Raw genomic sequence first — 21,623 nt, 5'->3', positions numbered from 1 at the left:
TAAAGGCGCAACAGGTCCATAAGATGGAAGCATCATGGGAAGGACCATTCACGGTCCAGGAGCGCCTGGGAGCTGTTAATTACCTCATAGCATTTCCTAATTCCTCCTTAAAGCCTAAAGTGTACCATGTTAACTCTCTAAAACCCTTTTATTCCAGAGAATTACAGGTTTGTCAGTTTATAGCCCAGGGAGGAGACAACGCTGAGTGGCCTGAAGGTGTCTACTACGAAGGAAAAAGTAATGGTGCTGTGGAAGAGGTGAACCTCTCCACAACCCTGGAACATCTACCAGAATCAGATGGTTAAAAAGTGTTCTTAAAATGTGAAAATCTTGTTGTTTACATACTTAGTAGTATGTGTAATGGTGCATGTGTTTTATTAATCTGTTTATTTTAAAGTTCTAGGAAGAAATCACCACCAGTGTGGTTCTCCCACTGTCTGCGATTTGGGGGGCGTGTCATAAACAGATAGTTAAGGGTTAAGGTCTCTTTTACCTGTAAAGGGTTAACAAGCAGTAACCTGATGAACACCTGAACAGAGGACCAATCAAGGGACAAGATAAGTTCAAATCTCTGTGGAGGGAAGTCTTTGTCTGTGTTCTTTGTTTGGACTTTTGTTCTCTTTTTGGATCTAAGAGAGACCAGATGTATTTCCAAGCTCTCCAAGTTTGCCTGAAATATTTTCTACTATTCAGTATAGTGAATATTAGAAAGGCGGATTAGTCTTATAATTAATTTCTGCATTTGCAATTGTGTGTTTGCTGGAGAAAATTCTTTATTTCTGTTTGCTGTTACTTTGATTATTCTGAGAAAGGAGGCGGGGGAAGTCTCTCCAGGTTTATAAGTTAGACCCTGTAATTTTTTCCATCCTGGTGTTACAGAGATAGTGTACTTTCTTTTTTTTTCTTTTAATAAAATCCTTTTCTTTTTAGAATCTGATTGATTTCTTCCCTTGTTTGGATTTTCAGGGGAAGGAAAGGGGGATAGGGAATCTCTCTTTGTTTGATTCAAGGAATTTGAATCCAGGTATCTCTCCCAAGGACTAGGGGAAGTGAGGGGGAAGAAGGTGGGGGGGAATGGTTTATTTCCCTTTGTGTTGAGATTCAAGGAGTTTGAATCTGTGTTCCCCAGGGAAAGTTTGGGGAACAGGGAGTGTGCTAGACACTGGAACTTCTAGCTGGTGGCAGCTTTACCAGATCTAAACTAGGATTTAAGTTTAGAGGAGTCCATGCAGGTCCCCATCTTGTGAACGCTAAAGTTCAAAGTGGGGAATAAACCTATGACAGGCAGCGAAAGAAAAGGACACGGGACGAGATGTTCTCAGAACTTATGGGCTGCTCCTGAGCCAAGGCGGCCCAGCAGACCTAGTGGAGGGAGAACATGTCGCAGTACCAGTGCTCACACAGCGAACGGGAGGACAGGTGGCGGCAGGAAGACCAGCAGGCGACTCAAACGCTGCTTGGTCTAATGAGGGAGCAAACGGACACGCTCTGGCACCTTGTGGATGTTCTGCAGGACCGGAGGCAGGAGGAGAGAGCCCGACTGCAGTCTATCTCTAACCGCCCTCCCCCGCCACAAAGTCCCATACCCCCCTCACCCAAAGTGCCAAGAAGGAGGGGCGGCAGCGGCCGTGAAAACTGTCACTCCACCCCTGCAGAGTGCTCAAGTACAAAAAGGTTCTCATTCCCAAAGTTTTGATAAGTCCTTTCCTTCCCGCCTCACCCAAGCCTCCATCCCAGTTTCATCCCCCAACTGTCTAGTTGATAATAAAAAATACTTTTCTGTTAATTACTGTTTCTGTCCTGTTCTTTTAGAGGAGACTGTGTTAGAAGTGGGGGAAGGGGGTTGGTAATTGGACAGGACAGTCACCTTTACCAGGGTACAGACACGGGGGCAGGATCAGCAGCAGGTCACAAACACAGTGCAGTCACTAGGCACTCTGGTTAGTCTGGGAGGTGGTTTTCATGTTCTGTGTGTGGAGTGGGCTATGTGACTTTGTGGCGTGGGAGGGCAGTTAGAGATCTTATGCAGCGGTCCTTATCCTGGATCACAGAGCCACACAGGAGGGGATCTATAGCCGTCCTCCCCCGCCACAAAGTCACATAGCCCCCCCACACAGAGTCCCGAAAAGGAGGGGTGGCAGGCTCCGTTGAAACAACCAGTCCGCCACTGCGGACCGCTCTAGGAGCAGGAGCCTGTCATTCCTCGAGTTTAGAAGCGGTCTTTACATCACTACACACCCTACCCACCACAGTGTGCGTCCCAGTTTCAACCCTTTACCGCTAAATCAGTAATAAAGAAAACAGTGTTAAGTAACAATGGAACATGTATTTTATTTTTACACGTGTGTTGGAAGTGGGGGAAACGGGGTGAACGGGGTATGTAACTGCAGAGGATAGTCAACATTAACTGGGTAAAGAAACGGGGGCAGGTTCAGCTTGTCTGTAAACAAACTTAATAGTCACAGGTTACCCTGCTCGCTGAGGAACCTAGCTTTCAACGCCTCCTGGATGCACAGCGCTTCCCGCTGGGCTCTTCTAATCGCACGGCTGGCTGGGAGTAATCAGCAGCCAGGCTATTTGCCTCAACCTCCCATCCCGCCATAAAGGTCTCCCCCTTGTTCTCTCAGAGATTGTGGAGCACACAGCAAGCTGCAATAACAATAGGGATATTGGTTTCGCTGAGATCTAAGTGAGTCAGTAAGCTTCTCCATCTCCCCTTGAGACGCCCAAAAGCACACTCCACCACCATTCTGCACTTGCTCAGCCGGTAGTTCTTTATCACTGTCCATGGCCCCTGTATAGGGCTTCATAAGCCAGGGCATTAGCGGGTAGGCTGGGTCCCCGAGGATCACTATAGGCATCTGCACATCCCCAACAGTTATTTTGTGGTCCGGGAAGAAACTACCTTCCTGCAGGCATCTAAACAGACCAGAGTTCCTGAAAACACGCATGTCATGAACCTTGCCCGGCCATCCGACGTTGATGTTGGTAAAGCGTCCCCTATGGTCCACCAGTGCTTGCAGCACCATTGAAAAGTAGCTCTTTCGGTTAATATACTGGCTGGCCTGGTGGTCCGGTCCCAGGATAGGGATATGAGTTCCATCTATAGCCCCACCGCAGTTTGGGAATCCCATCGCGGCGAAGCCATCCATGATGACCTGAACGTTTCCCAGGGTCACTACCTTTGAGAGCAGTAGCTCAACGATTGCGTTGGCTACTTGCATCACAGCAACCCCCACGGTAGATTTGCCCACGCCAAAGTGGTTCGCTACTGACCGGTAGCTGTCTGGCGTTGCAAGTTTCCAGAGGGCTATGGCCACTTGCTTCTGCACAGTGAGGGCTGCTCGCATCCTGGTGTCCTTGCACTTCAGGGCAGGGGACAGCAACTCACACAGTTCAAGGCAAGTTCCCTTACGCATCTTAAAAGTTTCGCAGCCACTGTGATTCATCCCAGACCTGCAGCACTATGCGGTCCCACCAGTCCGTGCTTGTTTCCTGGGCCCAGCATCGCCGTTCCACAGCATGAACATGACCCATTGCCACCATGATCTCCACGGCGCGGCGTACCGTGCTTTCTGAGAGGTCTGTGCCACTCTGTGGCTTCATGTCCTCACCGGGCTGCCGTAGCCTCCTCGCCCGATTTCTCAGCATCTGACTGTGGAAAAGGTGGACGATAAGGTGCGAGGAGTTGACAACGGCCATAACTGCAGCGATGATCGCAGCGGGCTCCATGCTCGCAGTGCTGTGGCATCCGCGCTGTCACTCACCAGAAAAGCGTGCGAACTGATTGCCCGCCGGCGCTTTCAGGGAGGGAGGGCGGGAGTGACAGTTGAATGACGACAGTTATCCAAAACCACCCTCGACACATTTTTTCCTCCAGCAGGCATTGGGGGCTCGACCCAGAATTCCAATGGGCAGCAGGGACTGCGGGAACTGTGGGATAGCTGCCCACAGTGCACCGCTTCCAATGTCGACGCTTGCCCCGTTAGTGTGGACTCACAAAGTCGAATTACTGTCCTTAGTGTGGATACACACGTTCGACTTTGTAATATCGGTTCCACAAATTCGATTTAAGTAGAATCGAACTACTCTGGTAGTGTAGACATACCCTCTGTGTGATTCATGAGTGGCTCTGGGAGCATTCAGACAATCTAGCTGAGTGTGGGGCTCCCCCTGCTGTTCTGCTGAGTGATAACAGCACCTGGAGGGGGTTGTTTCTTGTCACTAGCAAGGCATTGTGAGAGACACCCTAGGCTGGAGAGTTAAGGGGGCACAGCAGTACCTCAGTTCCAGATTGTGCCCCAGGAATCCTATCACAAAGAGAGCACCAGGTCTGCTGACCAATCAGAACTTAGAATCAATTAACACAGTTTGATCCCTGTTTAACTCCTACCTGAGAACAGAGATGGGTTGGGCTTTAGCTTTCAACCTTAGAGCAATAAAGATACTCACTTCACCATAAACTCCAGTGTAGCCTGACAAAGGCTGTTTATTACCGAAGTAATTAAAAGGAGAGTTTCCATTGGGAACATGAGATGAAAAATATAATGCTTATTATGACCGAATTTAGCAGTTCTCGAGGAGTAAGAAGCTGAGCCTCCTTTGAAATTCTCATTGCCTTCAGCCAGATTGGGGGTACTTGGATATTTGACTCTGCTGCCACCAACACCAGCAGGCTAGGAGGACTTCTTTGGGGGAGGATCCTTTTCTCTAAACTGGAACAAGGGCGTGATAGGGACTGAAATCACCATAGCATTCCAGTTCCTTTTCTACTTTTGCTTTTGGAAGGCATCGAGAGAGACACTTCTGTGTCCAATAAAAAATAAACACCATTTTGGCAGAAATACGGAAAGAAAGACCAGGATTCAACTCGTTGTCTCTGTAATATCTTAGTAAGAATTATTTTTTTCAGTCTCATCACTGAAATAGTCACTGACAATGTAAACTAACCAGAGGAGAATGGATGAGGCTTTTAGAAAACCTTGGAACACCAGAGAGAGCTCAAAACTGTTCCAAAGCTTATTTCCAGGATGTATCAGGTAGGTGAGCTGCTGTCACTTGAATGCCATCTCCCTTGTTCTTTGATATCTCCTAGTAGGCATTTATTCCCTGCGTGAATTATGAACTGCAAAATGATCTAATAATCCCAGGATAGATGTGTCTGACTCTGAATACAAACTTTGCATTTGAATGATATATTCAAAATGATACATAAGCTATTTTCCCCTCTCCTTTCAGTGTAATGTAACTCCAGACTATTCCGGTTATTTGATTTAAGAATCTATTTCTTTGCTCCTATGTTTTATTCAAGAAAACTGGACCTGGTATTGCTCTCAATGCCTTCAAAGGGAGATTTGCTATGAATTAACTTACTGTGTATTTCTGTTTTGTAAAGTAAGTTATGAGCTCTAGCAAATCTAATTTTATGAAGCGTCTTCCTCTGTGTTCCATGTTACTTATAACTTTGTTTATGGGACTGAATCATTTTGCCTCTGATATGTCGAAAGAAAAGAAATGGGTGAAAAAAAATACAAATGAGAATCTCTCTTTCTGACACGCACGCTTTCTAATTCCTTAAATCTTTTTTCTCCATTGGTAGAATTTCTAGCAACTTTTACACCGATCTAACTCTTTTTTTTTTAACATGGATTTTGTAGGGATGGGTAAAAATCAGACTTGTAAAGAAATCACATTTTCAAATTTAATTGAATGGCTGTTCTAACTTCATAGTATGAAAGAGTTCACTTAACAATGTATTTATTTACTGTGCCCTCTTTAATGTTTGACTTTAATGATTTAATGTTAGTCAGTGTTATACTCGCTGTGATAACTTTCTGTTTTCTGTTTTTTAGATCAAGTTACAGTGAAGAAGATGAAGATTCTCTCATTCTGCCACATCTCCAGAGCCTGCTTCCCTCTCCCTGGGTTTATTATTTTCTTCTTTACTTGTTATGTTCACAGGATGGAATCAGGTAGGAATCCGCCCTGTGTCTGCTGTTCCTTAAAGGATTTATTTAGGCCCCTGAAGTATCTTAACAACATGCTGCACTCAACGTCAATGGAACTACTCACAGTGAGTGAATTTAATCAAACAGCAAGATCAGCGCCATCATTATTCAGTTTTTGCCCTGATTGTGTTGCTGCTGCTGGGTTATTTTATTTGTTCCTGGGATAGTGCCCAGGTCTGTTTCTTCACATAAGTATTTTTAAAAGATTGTCAAAGATGCCCAAAGCATTGGGTGGACACTTATTGAAGTGTTTAATAATCACAATAATAAATAAAATAAAATAACTTAGTGGGTTTCAGATGTAAAAAAGATCAGAGCCCTAGTTTGAAATTAATGTGCACAAAAACATAAGATGAACCAGAATATATTGATGTCATGTGACTTTTTTAATTGGGCCTGTTCGCTAATACATATATGTTATGTGTAGTATACACTATATTATTAGGCATTATGTGCACTGTAGTCCTATAATATACATTAGCGAGAGAAAGAGAGAGAGAGAGTTGGGAAGTTAAGTTAACTGAATGTATGATGCTTTTCCCACAATACTGTTCACCAGTATCTAAAATCCCACAACTCTTTACAAATCTGAAGTTAGCCTTCACAATAGAAAATAGGAAGCCTATCAAAGCCATGAAAGATGTGCCCTAGCACTGGTTGGGATGTACCTCAACACCCATCAGGTTTGGAATGTGGTATCCAAAAGTGGTGGGTTGGATCTTACATGACGATTAAAGTGCTTTTTCACTTGTAAACAGCCGTGGTATAAGTGGGTTTGGGGTGTATTTTTCTAGCACACCTTTTGTGTAAAGTGAGTCTGCTGCAAGATAAGACCTGCTTCCTGGGAGGAAGATGTATATGTCTCCTTTATGTAGTGCATTGTTTTGTCTTTAGACAATAATGTTCACTAAATTTGGTTATTTAGTCTCTTGAGCATGTGAAGCATTGAACCATATTTGTCCAAAAATTAGCTCTAGCAATGTGGCCATGTCTCAGGAACACTTTGGTGAAAGAACACCAGATATGGCCCATCAATCAACCCTACCTTATTCCTGCTGAGGCCCAGCAAATGTCATGGCAACGGCAGCAAGTGTGTCAATTTGAGAACACTCAGGAAAACAGACTGTTAAATAGTAAGCTTGTCTCAGCTATACACTAAAAATGTCCATTACCGTTTCTCTGCCTCAGTTTCTCTGATGTGTGACTATGACATGGACTGAATACACCTGTCTTCAGCTTCCCACCCCGTGTCAGCACTGTGTGCCTCTGTCATGCACTGAGCCTACCAATTCTCAGCTCCCCACTGTGTCCAGTGCTCTGTGCCTGGGCCATGCGCTAAACTTGTCTGTTATCAGCTCCTCGCCCCATCTCAGTGCTGTGTGCCTGTGCCATACACTGAGGCTGAGTGTTCTTATAACAGAGCCCCAGTCCCGCTGCCCATGAGCGCTGCTCTCTCTTAAACATTGAGGCTGAAATGTTCCATGCTGGTGTCTGTCCCTGGCTGAAGTTTTTGGAAAGTTTGTCTGAAATGGAACCTCTTGGCTGTGTCCTTCATATCAAATTGCTTTTTTCCTCTGACCTGCTTTTTGTTGTTGTTACTTTCATGGTGCATTTTCCAGCAAAGCTCACAGTGATTGGACCCTCTGACCCTGTCACTGCCATCCTGGGTCAGGAAACTGTATTACCCTGTCACCTGTCCCCCAGCATGAGTGCTGCAAACATGGAGGTGAGATGGTTTCGATCTGAGTTTGAATCCTTTGTGCACCTGTATCGTGATGGGAAGGATTGGTTTGATGGGCAGAGGCCAGAGTATCAGGGAAGGACAGAGCTTTTGAAAGCCGGACTCACAGATGGGATTGTTCCCCTGAGGATTCTCGATATCAGACGTGCTGATGAAGGACTATACCTCTGTTATGTTCAAGATGGTACTTTTTATGGAGAAACTGTATTGGAACTACGGGTAGCAGGTCAGTAGCTCCTAACAGTTTTAGCTGTGTGTGTGGTCTGCAGGCTTTATTCTTTCCTATTACAACCGTGACTCCCTGCTTGTGAAATATTTCACAATAACACAGTGTATCTAACTTTCAGCAAACAGCCACTTTCATACCAGGAAAATATGCTGGAAACTTTCCCAACATGTTATTAAAAACATTTTCAGGATGGCCAAGGCACTTTCTCACCCAATCTTAACTGACCCCAAAGCGGTCTTTAGTCAAGAGAGGAAAGACTTCTGGACACACATGGCCTTCCAGTTGCTCTGCAGTCATTTCTAGGATGTGTGGCTAAGATGGGACTGACAGACTTTTATGACCGTCTTATTGGTTCACTGTTGGTTGTTCCTCACAGTTTTAGTTCAAATCAAATGCAGTATTCTTATTTGCTAAGACTGTATAATGGTGGTGGTGGGTGTGATGGGTTCCCCTGGGGTACCATTTGGAACTGGGGTAAAGCTGAGCCCTCTGTTTCACCAGTCTGGGTTCCCTCTTGCACCGTGATGTTGTGACAAACTGCAAAGCCCTCCACACTTGCACTCACACCAACATCCACAGGCAGGGACCACACCCATTTTTGTGCATGAATGCATCTGGCCAGGCACTCATGAAGCAACAATAGCGAAGCTTCAGCCAAAACACCCCCCAGCTCCCCAACCTAGGACCCTGGATCTGTATCATCCTGCCCTGATCAAAAGCCTGACCATTATTTTAGGTAAAAAAATATATAAAATAGATTTATTAACTACAGAAAGATAGATAAGTGATAGCAAAGAGATCAAAGTTGATTATTAAGCAAATAAACAAAAACCCAATCTAAGCCTAATATACCACACAGGATTTGAATAAAAAAGTGCCTCACCCTGTTAGATAGTACAAGCAGTTTATAGATGTTTCATACACAGGCAGGGTTTCCATCTTTCCCATCTGGGACCATCACTTCCCCAGTTCAAAGTCTGTGCTCTTCCAGAGGTACATCCATGTGTTGAGTTGTGGAGCAAGTGAGGCCAATTGGTGATGTCACTTCCCCCTTTTACAGTTTCTTTTATATGGCAGGAACCCCTTTGTTCCAAGCCAAGTTCCCAGCCCAGTTTGAGGAAAAATACAGGTACCAAAATGGAGTTCAGTATCATGTGATCTAGTCACATGCCCCTGAATGCTTGATGAGTCATGGCAGCCATTATCCATAGGCTGTCTGAAGTGTCCCTCAGTGAGGACAAAGCTTTTCCATGGCCCATTGTTTTCACTGATGAGCCATTAGCACTGTCTAGTTTCTTCACTGTTGTACCTGAAAGGCGAGTTGTGGGTGTTACCCAGAGCAAGCACATTTGAAATACAGATGCATAGTCAATATTCATAACTCCAGATACAAAAATGATACATGCATACACATAGGATAATCATTCAGCCAATCATAACTTTTCCATTGACACCTTACTTGACACATCTTGTACAAGATGCAACATAATTATATCATACTTATACCATAATCCTTTTACTATGGTGGATATGGAGTGCAGAGTGTCCTAGTGGGAGGGGAAATTATGCATTTATCACTCTTAGAGTAGGTTTACACTTACCGGCCGGGTCGACGCGGTGAGTTCGACTTCTCAGAGTTCGAACTATCGTGTCTGATCTAGACGCGATAGTTCGAACTCCGGAAGCGCTGTGGTCGACTCCGGTACTCCACCACTGCAAACGGCGGTGGCGGAGTCGACGGGGGAGCCGCGGTGTTCGACCCCGCCGCGTCTGGATGGGTGAGTAGTTCGAACTAGGGTACTTCAAATTCAGCTACGCTATTCACGTAGCTGAATTTGCGTACCCTAATTCGAACCCTCTTTTTAGTGTAGACCAGGCCTTAGACAAGACTGAGCATTTTCCCTCTGCTGCTTTAACACTTTCACCATGAGCCAATTAGATTTTTTTGTATAAATAACTATATCTAGCTAATGCACTAATGATTAGATTTTCTAAAGTTCAGATCCTATTCAGTTATCTACATTGTAATATCTCCAAAGGTGTCAGCACTCAGTTTCTCCTGTGTTGAGATGACAATATCTCCCACTGACTCAGTGAAACTATTTTAAATATTTGTTCAAATTTTTGTGTGCTCATGAGTCTTGGGATTTCAGACATTCTAGTATTCATTTATCCCTTCTACTGACTACCCGCATGAATTAGTGCTTTCTAGTGTGAGTAAGGGATCCACAAACTGTCCCTTCTGCTTTATTAACATATGGAATTGACACCTTTATGTATTTCCCCTCAGCTCTGGGCTCTGCTCCTCTTATCTCTGTGGAGGGTCACCAAGATGGAGGGATCCGGGTGGTTTGTCAATCAGCTGGTTGGTACCCAGAGCCTGAAGTGCTGTGGAAAGATCGCAGTGGGCGACATTTACCATCACTCTCTGAAACAACATCCCAAAGAGATAATGGCCTGTTTGAAACAGAAACTGCTCTCATTGTAATAGAACATTCAAACCAAAACTTGTCGTGTTGCATCAGGAACACCGTTCTCAATCAAGAAAAGGAATCAGCAGTTTATATAGCAGGTCAGTTACCATCCAAATCCCACACTGAACTCACCACCATTAGAAATGAAACAAAACATAGGAAGAAAAGAACTGAAACATCTGTGTTGGATATTTCATAATCCATGCATAAACACAGAAGAGAGTGTCTTTACAGGGTTACATTTTAAGCAATTTGATTCCCTTAATTGTGAGTATTCAGACTATCAACATTTTGAATTTCATGTAAATTTAATTTTAAGTTCGACTTTCCTGATATTCTAGTGTGCGTGCGCACGCATGCACGCACACACACACACACGCCTTCCAACCTTTTTGAGAGGGAACTTTCACTCAATCCACTGATGCACTAGGCTCCTGTAACCTTAAATTCACCTTAATGATTTTTCTGAATGTGGTAAATTTTGTACTCTGGCTTGCCTGTGATCTGTAGAGCCCTGTAAACCCACAGATAGCTACTTTATAGCCACAGATAGCCTCATCATTTTGGGGGATTGCAGATTGGATGCGGATACCAATTCTGTATCCACGCAGGGCTCTAGTGATCTGTTCACTTCACCAACCTCATTAGCTTTGTGAAATGTCACCTAAGTCATGTGATGTTGTTTTTACTGACATTCAATGGAACTTGCATTCCTTAATTTACTTTGATCCGGATCCACAAAAGGACTCATTTTACCCCTTTTCTACACACAAAAGATGTACTGATTAGTTAATGGATGACACCTGCTTGTGTGAACACTTCTTGTATAAGTTTCAGAGTGCCCTAAACAGGGCCGGCTCTAGACCCCAGCGCGCCAAGCGCACGCGTGGGGCAACAGGCGGCTCCAGCGGACCTTCCAGGTATGACTGCAGAGGGTGCGCCGGTCCCGCGGCTCGGGTGGACCTCCCGCAGGCATGCCTGCGGAAGCTTCCCCATAGGTGCAGGACCAGCAGCCCCTCTGCAGGCACGTCTGCGGGAGGTCCCGCGGAGGCGCGGGACTGGCGCCCGGCAGTGCGCCCCCTGCAGCTTCCCGCCCTGCTTGGGGCAGCCAAATTCTTAGAGCCGCCCCTGGCCCTCAATAGATTTAGCTTCAATCAATTCCTTATCGACTTCAGCTAAATGGAGATAGAGCACTATGAAGCTGATTTTATGATTTAAGGTTTTGTGAATCAATGTATTTAAATTGGTGCAACCCTCCTATGTTGTCAACTTTTGAACCACTTTAAGAGTGACCCCGTAAGAAGGTTGCCCCAGGTTAACTAAATCAGAGCACAAGCCACGTGTGGAAAAGACATTAGACATATTTGAAACTTCCATCCTGTTTAGATGACCGAATCACTGTGAACACAAGAAGAGCAAATGGAAATTAGTTAATTTGCACCACAATTGTTTGGAAAAATTGTGATTATGGTTTTTCCCAATATTAGGGGGTAACTGTGGATTTTTCAAAAATATGCTAATTAATCTGGCAATTTCTGAATATTGCTTACAGCTAAGGGCCAAATTCTTTTCTGGTATAACTCTATTAGAGTCAATGGGGTTTTAGAGCAGAGAATTTGCCTCTGATCTCTGTGGCCCTCTGAATAGCAATGAATCAAATCAGGGCTGTGTTTTCAAGGATAAATCACTGGTAAAGCTGTGTTGAATGGAGCCATATTTAAAAACAGTTTCTGGTCTTTTGAGTAGTGTAGACATGGCCGTTCTTTCACTCTTCGCTCACACAAATCCTGCTGGGCACTATTTATGTGTTTGTATGAAAAAAATCTGCTTTTAGTCACTACTTCCAAACTAAGGCAAGCCCTGGGTGTTTTGTTTTTCAGATTCCTTTTTCCCCAGGGTGAATCCCTGGATGGTGGCTCTGAGTGTGATCCTGGTGGTTTTATTTGGTTTCATTGGCCTCACTGTTTATCTGTTTAAAATAAAAGGTAAATATCAGAGGGAGAAATATACTGTAAATAAAGGGTTTTTTTCTAATAAATAAATAAGGGCAATTTAGGGATTTAACATGAAAAGAACGTGTGATCTGCTGATCTGGTCCTAAATAAAGAAGAAGAATGGATGTGAATTTATTGATAGAGGCTGGGGGCAGAGGTGCAGAGGAAAGAATAGACAGGAGGAGAGTCTCAAACAATAGAACTGAACCAGAGAATTGGATCATAGCAGACACATCTGTGTTCTGCTTGGTTCTTCATCCCCCTCTCTTCCCAGTTCTCAGGCGGTTATCGCTCTCTGTCTCTGGTTCCACTTGAGACAAGGTTGTGTGAAGCCTAGTCTCTCATATTTGTACTCAATTTTTTTTTTGCTAACAAAATGTATTGCACCTCAATGTTACAGTGATAGGCCCAATAGAAATCAGATGATGGGGGGGAGGAGCAAAAGGGGCAGCTGCTCAGGCTCCGGGTTTGGGGGCCCCCGCGGGGCTCAGGGTGCCCCAGGAGATTAGCAGGGGAGGGGACAGGGCAGCCCACTAGGGCGTGGAATTCTTCCAACAAAGGTCGTAGCTTCCCCTCCCCAGCCCCACAGAATAGCCTAGGTAAGTTGTCTTCCTCTGAGTGGCTCTGTTGCAAGAATCAGTTCCCCTGAGTTCCAGCAGCCTCCCTCCTGGTCGCTGCCCCCTCCTGTGACAACCTGTCCCTTTGAAGATCATTTCTTCCAAGTGGAGCAGGCCCTGTAGGAAATGAGGCCACTTGAGCCCAGAGGAGTTTTTGTCTCATCCTGACCGGGAAGGGGCTGGGCCCCAGGACAGGGTGTGTTACTCCAAAGTTTATAAACCTAGCTAAACTAGATAAACTTCACACCCAAATGTTATTGGGGCTGTGTTTGTGGGAAAACAATAGAAAAAATGAAATTGAATAGAAATAATCACCCAGCCTTAAATTTGTATTGATGATAAAGAGAAATAACATATAAGGGAAGGAAAGCTCCTAACAATTTTGATATCTATTTCTGTTTATGTTTTAGTGAAACGAGATCTAGAAATTGACAAATGTCATTTTCTTCCCTAAGAAGAAAATGTTTGTACACAATTGGATCCCCCTGTAGAAGTGTAATAGAGTCATTGGTGGGTTAGGTGGCCTAGTGGTTAACACACTTAGTGCCCCCTCCCAGTGGCAAGTCTTTCAGTTTTGGCCCTCTTTTAATCAGGGGACTGGGAGGTGGGTTTGTTTAGTCTGGAGAAGAGAGGACTGAGGGGGACATGATAACAGTTTTCAAGTTTGTGAAAAATTGTTACAAGAAGGTGGGAGATAAATTGTTCTCATTAACCTCTGAGGATAGGACAAGAAGCAAGGGGCTTAAATTGCAGTGAGGAAGGTTTTGGCTGGACATTAGGAAAAACTTCCTAACAGGCAGAGTAGGGAATAAATGGAATAAAGGAGGATGTAGAATCTCCTTCATTGGAGATTTTTAAGAGCAGGTTAGACAAACACCTGTCAGGGTAGTCTAGAATAGATAAAATACTTAGTCCTGCCACAAGTGCGGAGGATTCAGTCTAATGATTGTATGCGTCTAATAGAATCAGAGTTTAAGACCAGAAAGAATGACTTGATCCTCTTGTCCAGTGTTCCAAAAACTGTGGGGTGTGCCCTGCTAGGAGCGCACGAAGGACTGTTTGGGGGACGGGGTCCATGGCAGGGCCCTAGCCAGCCCCCATGGGGCATGGAGAGGTAGTGCCACCCAGCCCTTCTCTGCCCCAACTCCAGCTCTGACCCCACCCAAGCTTCGCTCGGTCCCCTGCTCTACCCCCAACCCAGGTCTGGCCCCAGCTGCATCTCCACTCCACTTCCTGCTCTGCCCCAGCCCATGACGTGCTCGACCCACTAGCCCAGCTCCTGCCCCAGGCAGAGCTCCACTTTCCCCCCAGCCCAGCACCCACCTCAATTGCAGCTCCACTCCTCCCCGTGCCCTCCCTCCAGCCCAACTCTGCCTTCAATCCCTCGCCATCCCCAGCACAGCGCCACCTCTATTTCTAGCTCCTCCCTTATATAATTATCTCTCAGTCTTAACTGTTATATTGATGATAAAGAGGAAGCACGCGGATTGAGCTTCCCAGCACTCACAGCTCCAGCCCAGCGGGGGAGGAGGGAATGGCATGTCAGCGCGCAGAGCCGCCTCCCAGCCAGTGCCAGACTGGGCTGGAACGCAGGGGCTTTAGTGGCTGCAGCCCACGGGCCCAGGCTAAGGGAGCCCTTCAAAAAGATCTGCACTTTTGGCAGTCTGGAGATCATTTTGCAGGGCCCCCCTTTTTCTGGGGCCCTGGGCTGCAGCCCCTAAAGCCCCTTTCTTAATCCAGCCCTCAGCAGGTGCAAGGCAGGGTCCCAGCCAGCCCCATGGGGAGAGGGGAGGGAGCCCCACCCAGCCCTGCTCTGCCCCCAGCCCAGATCCAATCCCATCTGCAGCTCTGCTGTGTCCCCTGCCCCCCCCACCAAGCTCAGGCTACTGCCACAGTTCCAGTCCTGCTCCTGCTCTGCCCCCAGGCCAGTTCCTACCAAATTCCCTCTCCTCCCCCAGGCCAGCTCTGCCTGTAGCCCCAGCTCCTCCCCTATCCCCAGTTCTGCACCCAGCTCCGCCTTCAGCCCAAGCTCCTCTGCTGAGCCAACTGGGCAGTAATGGAAGGGGGAGCAGACAGATTCCATTACTGCCAGGGTGTGTGACTGGAAAAGCTTGGGCACCACTGGTCTTGTCTGAGTTCCTGAAGAAGAGATTGAATAGAAGTAACCTGCCTTAACTGTCCTGGTCTACACTAGGGATTTAAACCGGTTTTAGGAGCGTAAAACCGATTTAACGCCACACCCGTCCACACTGAGAGGCCCTTTATATCGGTATAAAGTGCTCTTTAAACCGGTTTCTGTACTCCTCCCTAACGAGAGGAGTAGCGCTAATATCGGTATTACCATATCGGATTAGGGTTAGTGTGGCCGCAGATCGACGGTATTGGCCTCCGGGCGGTATCCCACAGTGCACCACTGACCGCTCTGGACAGCAATCTGAACTCGGATGCAGTGGCCAGGTAGACAGGAAAAGCCCCGCGAACTTTTGACTATTTCCTGTTTGCCCAGCGTGGAGCTCCGATCAGCACGTGTGGCGATGCAGTTAAAAATCAAAATAAATAAAGAGCTCCCGCATGGACCATGCGGATGTGATCGCTGTAAGGGCAGGCAAATCTGTTCTATCAGCGCTCCGTTACAGAAGACGAAATTCAAAATCATTTAAAAAAAATCTCCACCCAGATGCCATAGCAGGGACTCAGCGCACTGCTGTGTGACAAGCGTAACGGAAAGCCAAAGAATCAAATGGACGCTCATGGAGGTGGGACTGGAGCGGGGACTGGAGGACTCAAGCAATCCCACAGTGCCTGCAGTCTCGGAAAAGCATTTGCATTCTTGGCTGAGCTCCAAATGCTTCTAGGGTCAAACACAGTGTCCGCGGTGGGTCAGGGCATAGCTCGGCAATTTACACACACACCCCCACCCCCAGAAGTGAAAGGGAAAACAATCCTCTCTTGACTCTTTTACATGTCACCCTATCTTTACTGAATGCTGCAGTTAGACACAATGGTGCAGCACTCAACACCAACATCCTTGCTCCCCCCCTTGCCATGGGTGGCTGATGGTACAAAAGGACTGGTACCTGTCCTCATCATCAGCCTATTGGCACATGGGGCAGTGCAAAAGGACTGGTAACCATGCCGACTAGCATCAGTTAGGTCAACCAAGGGCGCCTGGCCCTAATTTTTCCTGGTAGATGGTGCAGTATGGCTGGTAACCATCATCATCATAGCAACAGGGGACTGAGCTCCATCAGCCCCCACCCTTCATGTGTAAAGAAAAGATTCAATTGCCCCTGGACTAGCAGAGGGATGCTGGGCTCCTCTCCTCCACACTCCTTACTGTCCTGTCTGGACTATCATAGCAGCTGGAGACTGCCTTCCACTCATTTCTCACTAACAAGTCACTGTGTCTTATTCCTGCATTCTTTATTACTTCATCACACAAGTGGGGGGACAATGCTATGGTAGCCCAGGAAGGCTGGGGGAAGAACGGAATCAACAGGTGGGGTTGTTGCAGGAGCACCCCCTGTGAATAGCATACAGCTCATAATTTCTGCAGGATCTGACACAGAGCAGCTGTGCTCTCTGGTTCTATGATACAGGGGTTCTCTAGTACACTTGCTCATATTCTAGGCAGGACTGATTCTATTTTTAGATACCAAAAAGGAGGGATTGACTCAGGAAGTCATTCCCAATTTTGGCTTTTGCGCCCCTGGCTGATCAGCCAGGGGCACTTATGACAGCAGCAAATGGTACAGTGCAAAAGGACTGGTAACCATGATCATCTTATTACCAATTTATGGTATGGTAGATGGTACAGTATGGCTAGTAACCATCTCTGCTGTCATGCAAAAGCAAAAGCATGCTTCTGTGTAGCGCTGCTGAATCGCCTCTGTGAGCAGCATCTAGTACACATACGGTGATAGCCACAAAAGGCAAAACAGGCTCCATGATTGCCATGCTATGGCATTTGCCAGGGCAATCCAGGGAAAAAAGGCACAAAATGCTTGTCTGCCGTACTTTCCCAGAGGAAGGAGTGACTGACGACATTTACCCAGAACCACCTGCGACAATGATTTTTGCCCCATCAGGCACTGGGATCTCAACCCGGAAATTCCAAGGGGCGGGGGAGGCTGCGGGAACTATGGGATAGCTACGGAATAGCTACCCACAGTGCAACGCTCCAGAAATCGACGCTAGCCTCGGACCGTGGACGCACACCACCGATTTAACGTGTTTACTGTGGCCGCACACACTCGATTTTATACAATCTGTTTTGCTAAACCGGTTTATGTAAATTCGGAATAATCCCATACTGTAGACGTACCCAAAGTGATGATAAAGAGAAATAAAACTTAAGAAAAGCAAAACACCTAACACACATTTTTTGTCTGTTTAATTTTTAGGCAAACGAGATATAGAAATTGGTAAGTGTCATTATCCTTCCTCTGAAAAGGATTTTTTTTTTGTAATTGGATCTTCATGTGGCAGTTTGTTTAAATGTTGTGGCGTTCACTGTAAAATGTAACTTCTACGATTTGTTGTAATATGAAACCTCTCTTTTTGTTTACTTGCTTTTTATTATTATTCTTTTGTGGAAGGGTCAGTGTAATTGTGTAAAATGTGGGGAACCACTAAAGTGGAGAGATTTCACACCAAAAGCTAATTTGAAAAACTGATATGCAATAGAGTCACAGAGTTTAAGACCAGAAGGTACCACTGGATACTCTTGTCTGATGTCCTGAAGAAGATGTTGATTTCTCTCAGCCTTTTCTGTCGTACTGATGATAAAGAGAAATAAAACATAAGAAAAGGGAAATGCCTAAAAAAATACCATTTCTTTCTCTTTCATTTTCAGAGAAACGAGATAACGAGATAAGTAAGTGTCATTGTCCTTCCTCTGAAAAGAAACTTTTCGTACCAGTCTGGAGTCTCATGTGGCTGTTTGTTTAATTGTGGTGGGGTGGTTTGCTTTTAAATTTAAATTTTAAAATTATTGCAATAGGAAACATTTTTAGTTTGTTTGCTTGCTTTTTTATTATTATCATCATCATCATCATTCTTTGGGGGTTTGTTTGTTAATGTAACTTTATAAAATGTGGGGAAAGACTAAACTGGATGAATTTCACACCAAAAGCTAATTTGAAAAATTGATAAGTAATACTGTAGTAAAGTAGGTAATGGCCAAAAAAATATTGCCCAGGAGGAATTGTGCGAAGGCACTGGTGGACTATCAGCACCTGAGATGAGTATCTTCCCTCCACACTGCAAAGTAGGCATCTAACCAACCTGAATTAAAGTGGTACCTGGGCTATAGCCTCTACCCAAAGTCTTGCCAGCACCACCAAACTTGAGTCAGAGTTTTGTGCTTGTGCATTAAACAGGTTGGGGCAATAGCCAGATAAGATCCTGAGCTAACCCTGCAGTGAAGATCAACCCTGGGAGAGAAACACTCATGCAACCCAGTGCAGTTTCTGATGAACTTAGAACTTTCTCTTTCCCTCAGTATATTAGTTTGTACAATATTGAATCATGCAATACATGTTCAGATCTGCTCTCCTCTCTAATTATGTGGCTGGTTTTAGGGTGGAGAAGATCCATGGCACCTATAGAAGAAGGTAATTAAAGATCATATTTTATCAATGTCCAAATCTCTGTTCCCATGAGGTAATATGCCTCTTTTTCCTTGTATATGGGAGTGGAGGTGATAGTTCAGGGCAGACCTCCCCAGCACCCTTCATTTCACGGTGTATCACAAGGTGAGGTGGAGTTTGTGCCTATGTCCTACCATACCATAATGAATCCATAGCATATTGCATCTACTCTTCCCGCCTCTTCACGGCTTGCATATGCACTGCACCCTGCAGAGATCTGTGATAGCAGCTGCCACTCAATGTATAGAACCAGTAGGACATGCACCTCCACAATCACTTCTTCAGGGGGAGTTTGTTCTATCTCCCTGTGCTGATGTCCAATCTCCAGCGTTCCTTTGTTTCTTCCTTCATCTTTTCCCCTGTAAAGAAAGCCAGGAGCTCTGCAGTTACCCCACACTGACGGGGTGATCAGGGACTGTGTCTGTGTGAGACCCTTGCTCCTGTCTCAAGCAGAGGAACAGAACCTTGATCACAGACAAGGGCTCCACTGGCTCCATTCTACAGATCTGAGAAGCTCCTGTGATCAGTGCTGTGAGCTTGTCTCTTTTCTCCTGTCTCCATCCACCATGACCCCAGCATGCTCCTGCGTCTGGTAAACAGGACGTCAAGTCAGCCTCCCCATCACTAGCATGACCCTCTCCCTCTTTCCACCAGCCACCTATTCTGTACCTCCTCCCTAGTGGCAGATTTGCCACTGGGACAATGGGGCCTGTGCCCAGGGGCTCCAGAAAAATGGGCATCTCTGTGCCCCAACCCGCTCTGCCTGCCCACTGCTCCTGCCAGAGAGTGGGGTCAAGGCTCGGGTGCTTGCCCCACTCCCCCATCCGCCCAGCACTCCAGCCAGGGAATGGTGTCAGGCTGCGGGGTCTTGCCCTGCTCTGCAACTGGAACACCAGGTGGTCAGAGCAGGGCACACACCCCCATGCCCCAGCCCTAATTCCCCAGCAGGAGTGTGTGTGTGTGGGGGGGGGGGGTTTCTACAGGTAGAAGGGGTGGGGAGGGGCCCTTACTTGCTATGGCCCACGGCCCCACAAAACCTTCATTTGTCCTGGCTCCCCCCACACTCATAGCTTCCACCATGAACCTGCTTCCCTTGTTTCGCCCCTCAGTCTCCCAGGATAACGTACTTTTGCGCTGCGACTACTGCTCAGCAGTGACATTCTCAGCGGGTTCAATCCTGGTACCATTTGGCCTGTTGCTGTCCCAGCTGTGACATTTCAGAGCAGGCCGGGTGCAGTGGAGAGGCCCCATAGCAAAGTGCAGCACAGCAGGGGCAGCTGGGACACAGTGAGATTTAAGGTGGGAGGGGGAGGGGAGATCTGTCAATGTTCACTGAGTTTTACCAGCTGCTGGGGGCTCCCAGAGTCTCTAGTCCCCTCCCCGGGGAGAGGTGGGGGCAGGAGGGGAGAGATTCTGAGTCTCAGGCCTGGCCCAGCTGTTGTTGTCGCTGACACATCTCTGCCAGGGGAGTGACTCTCCCCAGCACTGTGCTGAGATCTCAGGGCTGAGGGGTAAATCCTGGAGGAAGGAGATTCCCTGACTCACTCCCCAGCTGGGAGTGTCACTGATACCATCAAACCCTCCTCCAGGGCTGAGCGTTGCCCCTAATGCTCTGATTCTCTCTCCCCAGCGAATGTGACTCTGGATCCAGACACGGCTCATCCCCACCTCATCCTGTCTGAGGATCGGAAACGTGTGAGACGGGAAGACAGACGCCAGGATCTGTCCGACAGCCCTAAGAGATTTGACTGTTGGGCCTGTGTGCTGGGCTGTGAGGGATTCACCTCGGGGAGACATTGCTGGGAGGTGGAGGTGGAAATGGGGGCTAGGGGAGGCTGGGCTGTGGGGGTGGCCAGAGAGTCTGTGAGGAGGAAGGAACAGATCAGCCTTAGCCCTGAGGGGGGGATCTGGGCTGTGGGGCTATGGGAGGGTCAGTTCCAGGCTCTCACCTCCCCTGCGACCCCCCTGCCCCTGAGCAGGGCCCCCAGCAGGATCCGGGTTTGTCTGGACTGTGACCGGGGGCAGGTGACATTTATCGATGCTGGTGATGAGGCCCCGATCTTCACTTTCCCGCCGGGCTCCGTCCCTGGGGAGAGAATCCGACCCTGGCTCTGGGTGGTGGGGGGATCCCGGCTCAGACTGTGTCCCTGAGACACACAGCAGAGGGGGGAACTGGAAATCAGCCTCTCTAGCCCCGTGGACCCCAGTCTCTATGACCTTGGAGGACTCCTGTCTACCCAGAACCTGGCTCCTTATCTCTATGACCTGTGGAAGCACCTCCCCTCCCCTGCAGCCCTAGGGGGCCTTGAGGGGCAGAGGTGGGGGCTGGGCAGGGGGCAGCACTAACAGCCGGGCTGGGGACAGGCGGAGGTGGGGGTGGCAGGGACACAGCATGAATCAATCAGGGTTTGGGGGGTTGGGGAGAAGCAGCAGCAGCAGGGAGCGGTTTGTACAGATCTGTGTCCTGAGATCTCACTGGGGGCTCCCAGCCAGAGCTCCTGCTGCAGGGGCCACAGTCACTTCAGGACAACTGGTAACACTAATGGTCACACACAGGGTGGGGGATGGGTAAGAGGTGCAGATTGATAGATAAACCATGTTACTGAAAGTGAGAATGTAACTCATCAATTCCCTATATTAATTCCTGGCCATTGGTGCTATTTTAGTGCCATTAAGAAAACTTCTCAGTAGCTGACGATCTCCTTGCCGTGCTGTGGTTATTAAAGCTCCTTCTCAGCTCCTTTTGCTTTGCTACTTTCCAGCTACTTACTGTAAATAAAACATAACAAACAATTCTTCATGTTTGTTCCACTTTACTGTCCCAGCTGGGAGGTGGAGGTGGAAATGGGGGCTAGGGGAGGCTGGGCTGTGGGGGTGGCCAGAGAGTCTGTGAGGAGGAAGGAACAGAT

General features: G+C 47.0%; 2 protein-coding genes across 2 annotated transcripts in view; one reads left to right on the top strand and one right to left on the bottom strand.

Moving 5' to 3' along the window:
* Positions 1-20,995, top strand: part of LOC123344860 (butyrophilin subfamily 1 member A1-like) — a 37,597-nt gene extending 16,602 nt beyond the window's left edge. Inside the window, exons 2-9 of the mRNA XM_044981356.1 lie at positions 5,853-5,972; positions 7,628-7,975; positions 10,269-10,550; positions 12,333-12,437; positions 17,467-17,487; positions 17,919-17,939; positions 18,646-18,678; positions 20,345-20,995. Coding sequence (XP_044837291.1) covers positions 5,873-5,972; positions 7,628-7,975; positions 10,269-10,550; positions 12,333-12,437; positions 17,467-17,487; positions 17,919-17,939; positions 18,646-18,678; positions 20,345-20,865 — 1,431 coding nt within the window. The 5' untranslated portion in view covers positions 5,853-5,872 and the 3' untranslated portion in view covers positions 20,866-20,995. The remainder of the gene's footprint in view (positions 1-5,852; positions 5,973-7,627; positions 7,976-10,268; positions 10,551-12,332; positions 12,438-17,466; positions 17,488-17,918; positions 17,940-18,645; positions 18,679-20,344) is intronic.
* Positions 1-21,623, bottom strand: part of LOC123346647 (butyrophilin subfamily 3 member A2-like) — a 122,869-nt gene that overhangs the window by 50,230 nt on the left and 51,016 nt on the right. The gene's annotated exons all lie outside the window — the stretch shown is intronic.

Source organism: Mauremys mutica, chromosome 12, assembly GCF_020497125.1.
Source record: "Mauremys mutica isolate MM-2020 ecotype Southern chromosome 12, ASM2049712v1, whole genome shotgun sequence".
NCBI classification, from domain to species: domain Eukaryota; kingdom Metazoa; phylum Chordata; order Testudines; family Geoemydidae; genus Mauremys; species Mauremys mutica.
The sequence above is the reverse complement of the archived record's forward strand: the minus strand, read 5'-3'. Positions and strand labels throughout refer to the sequence as shown.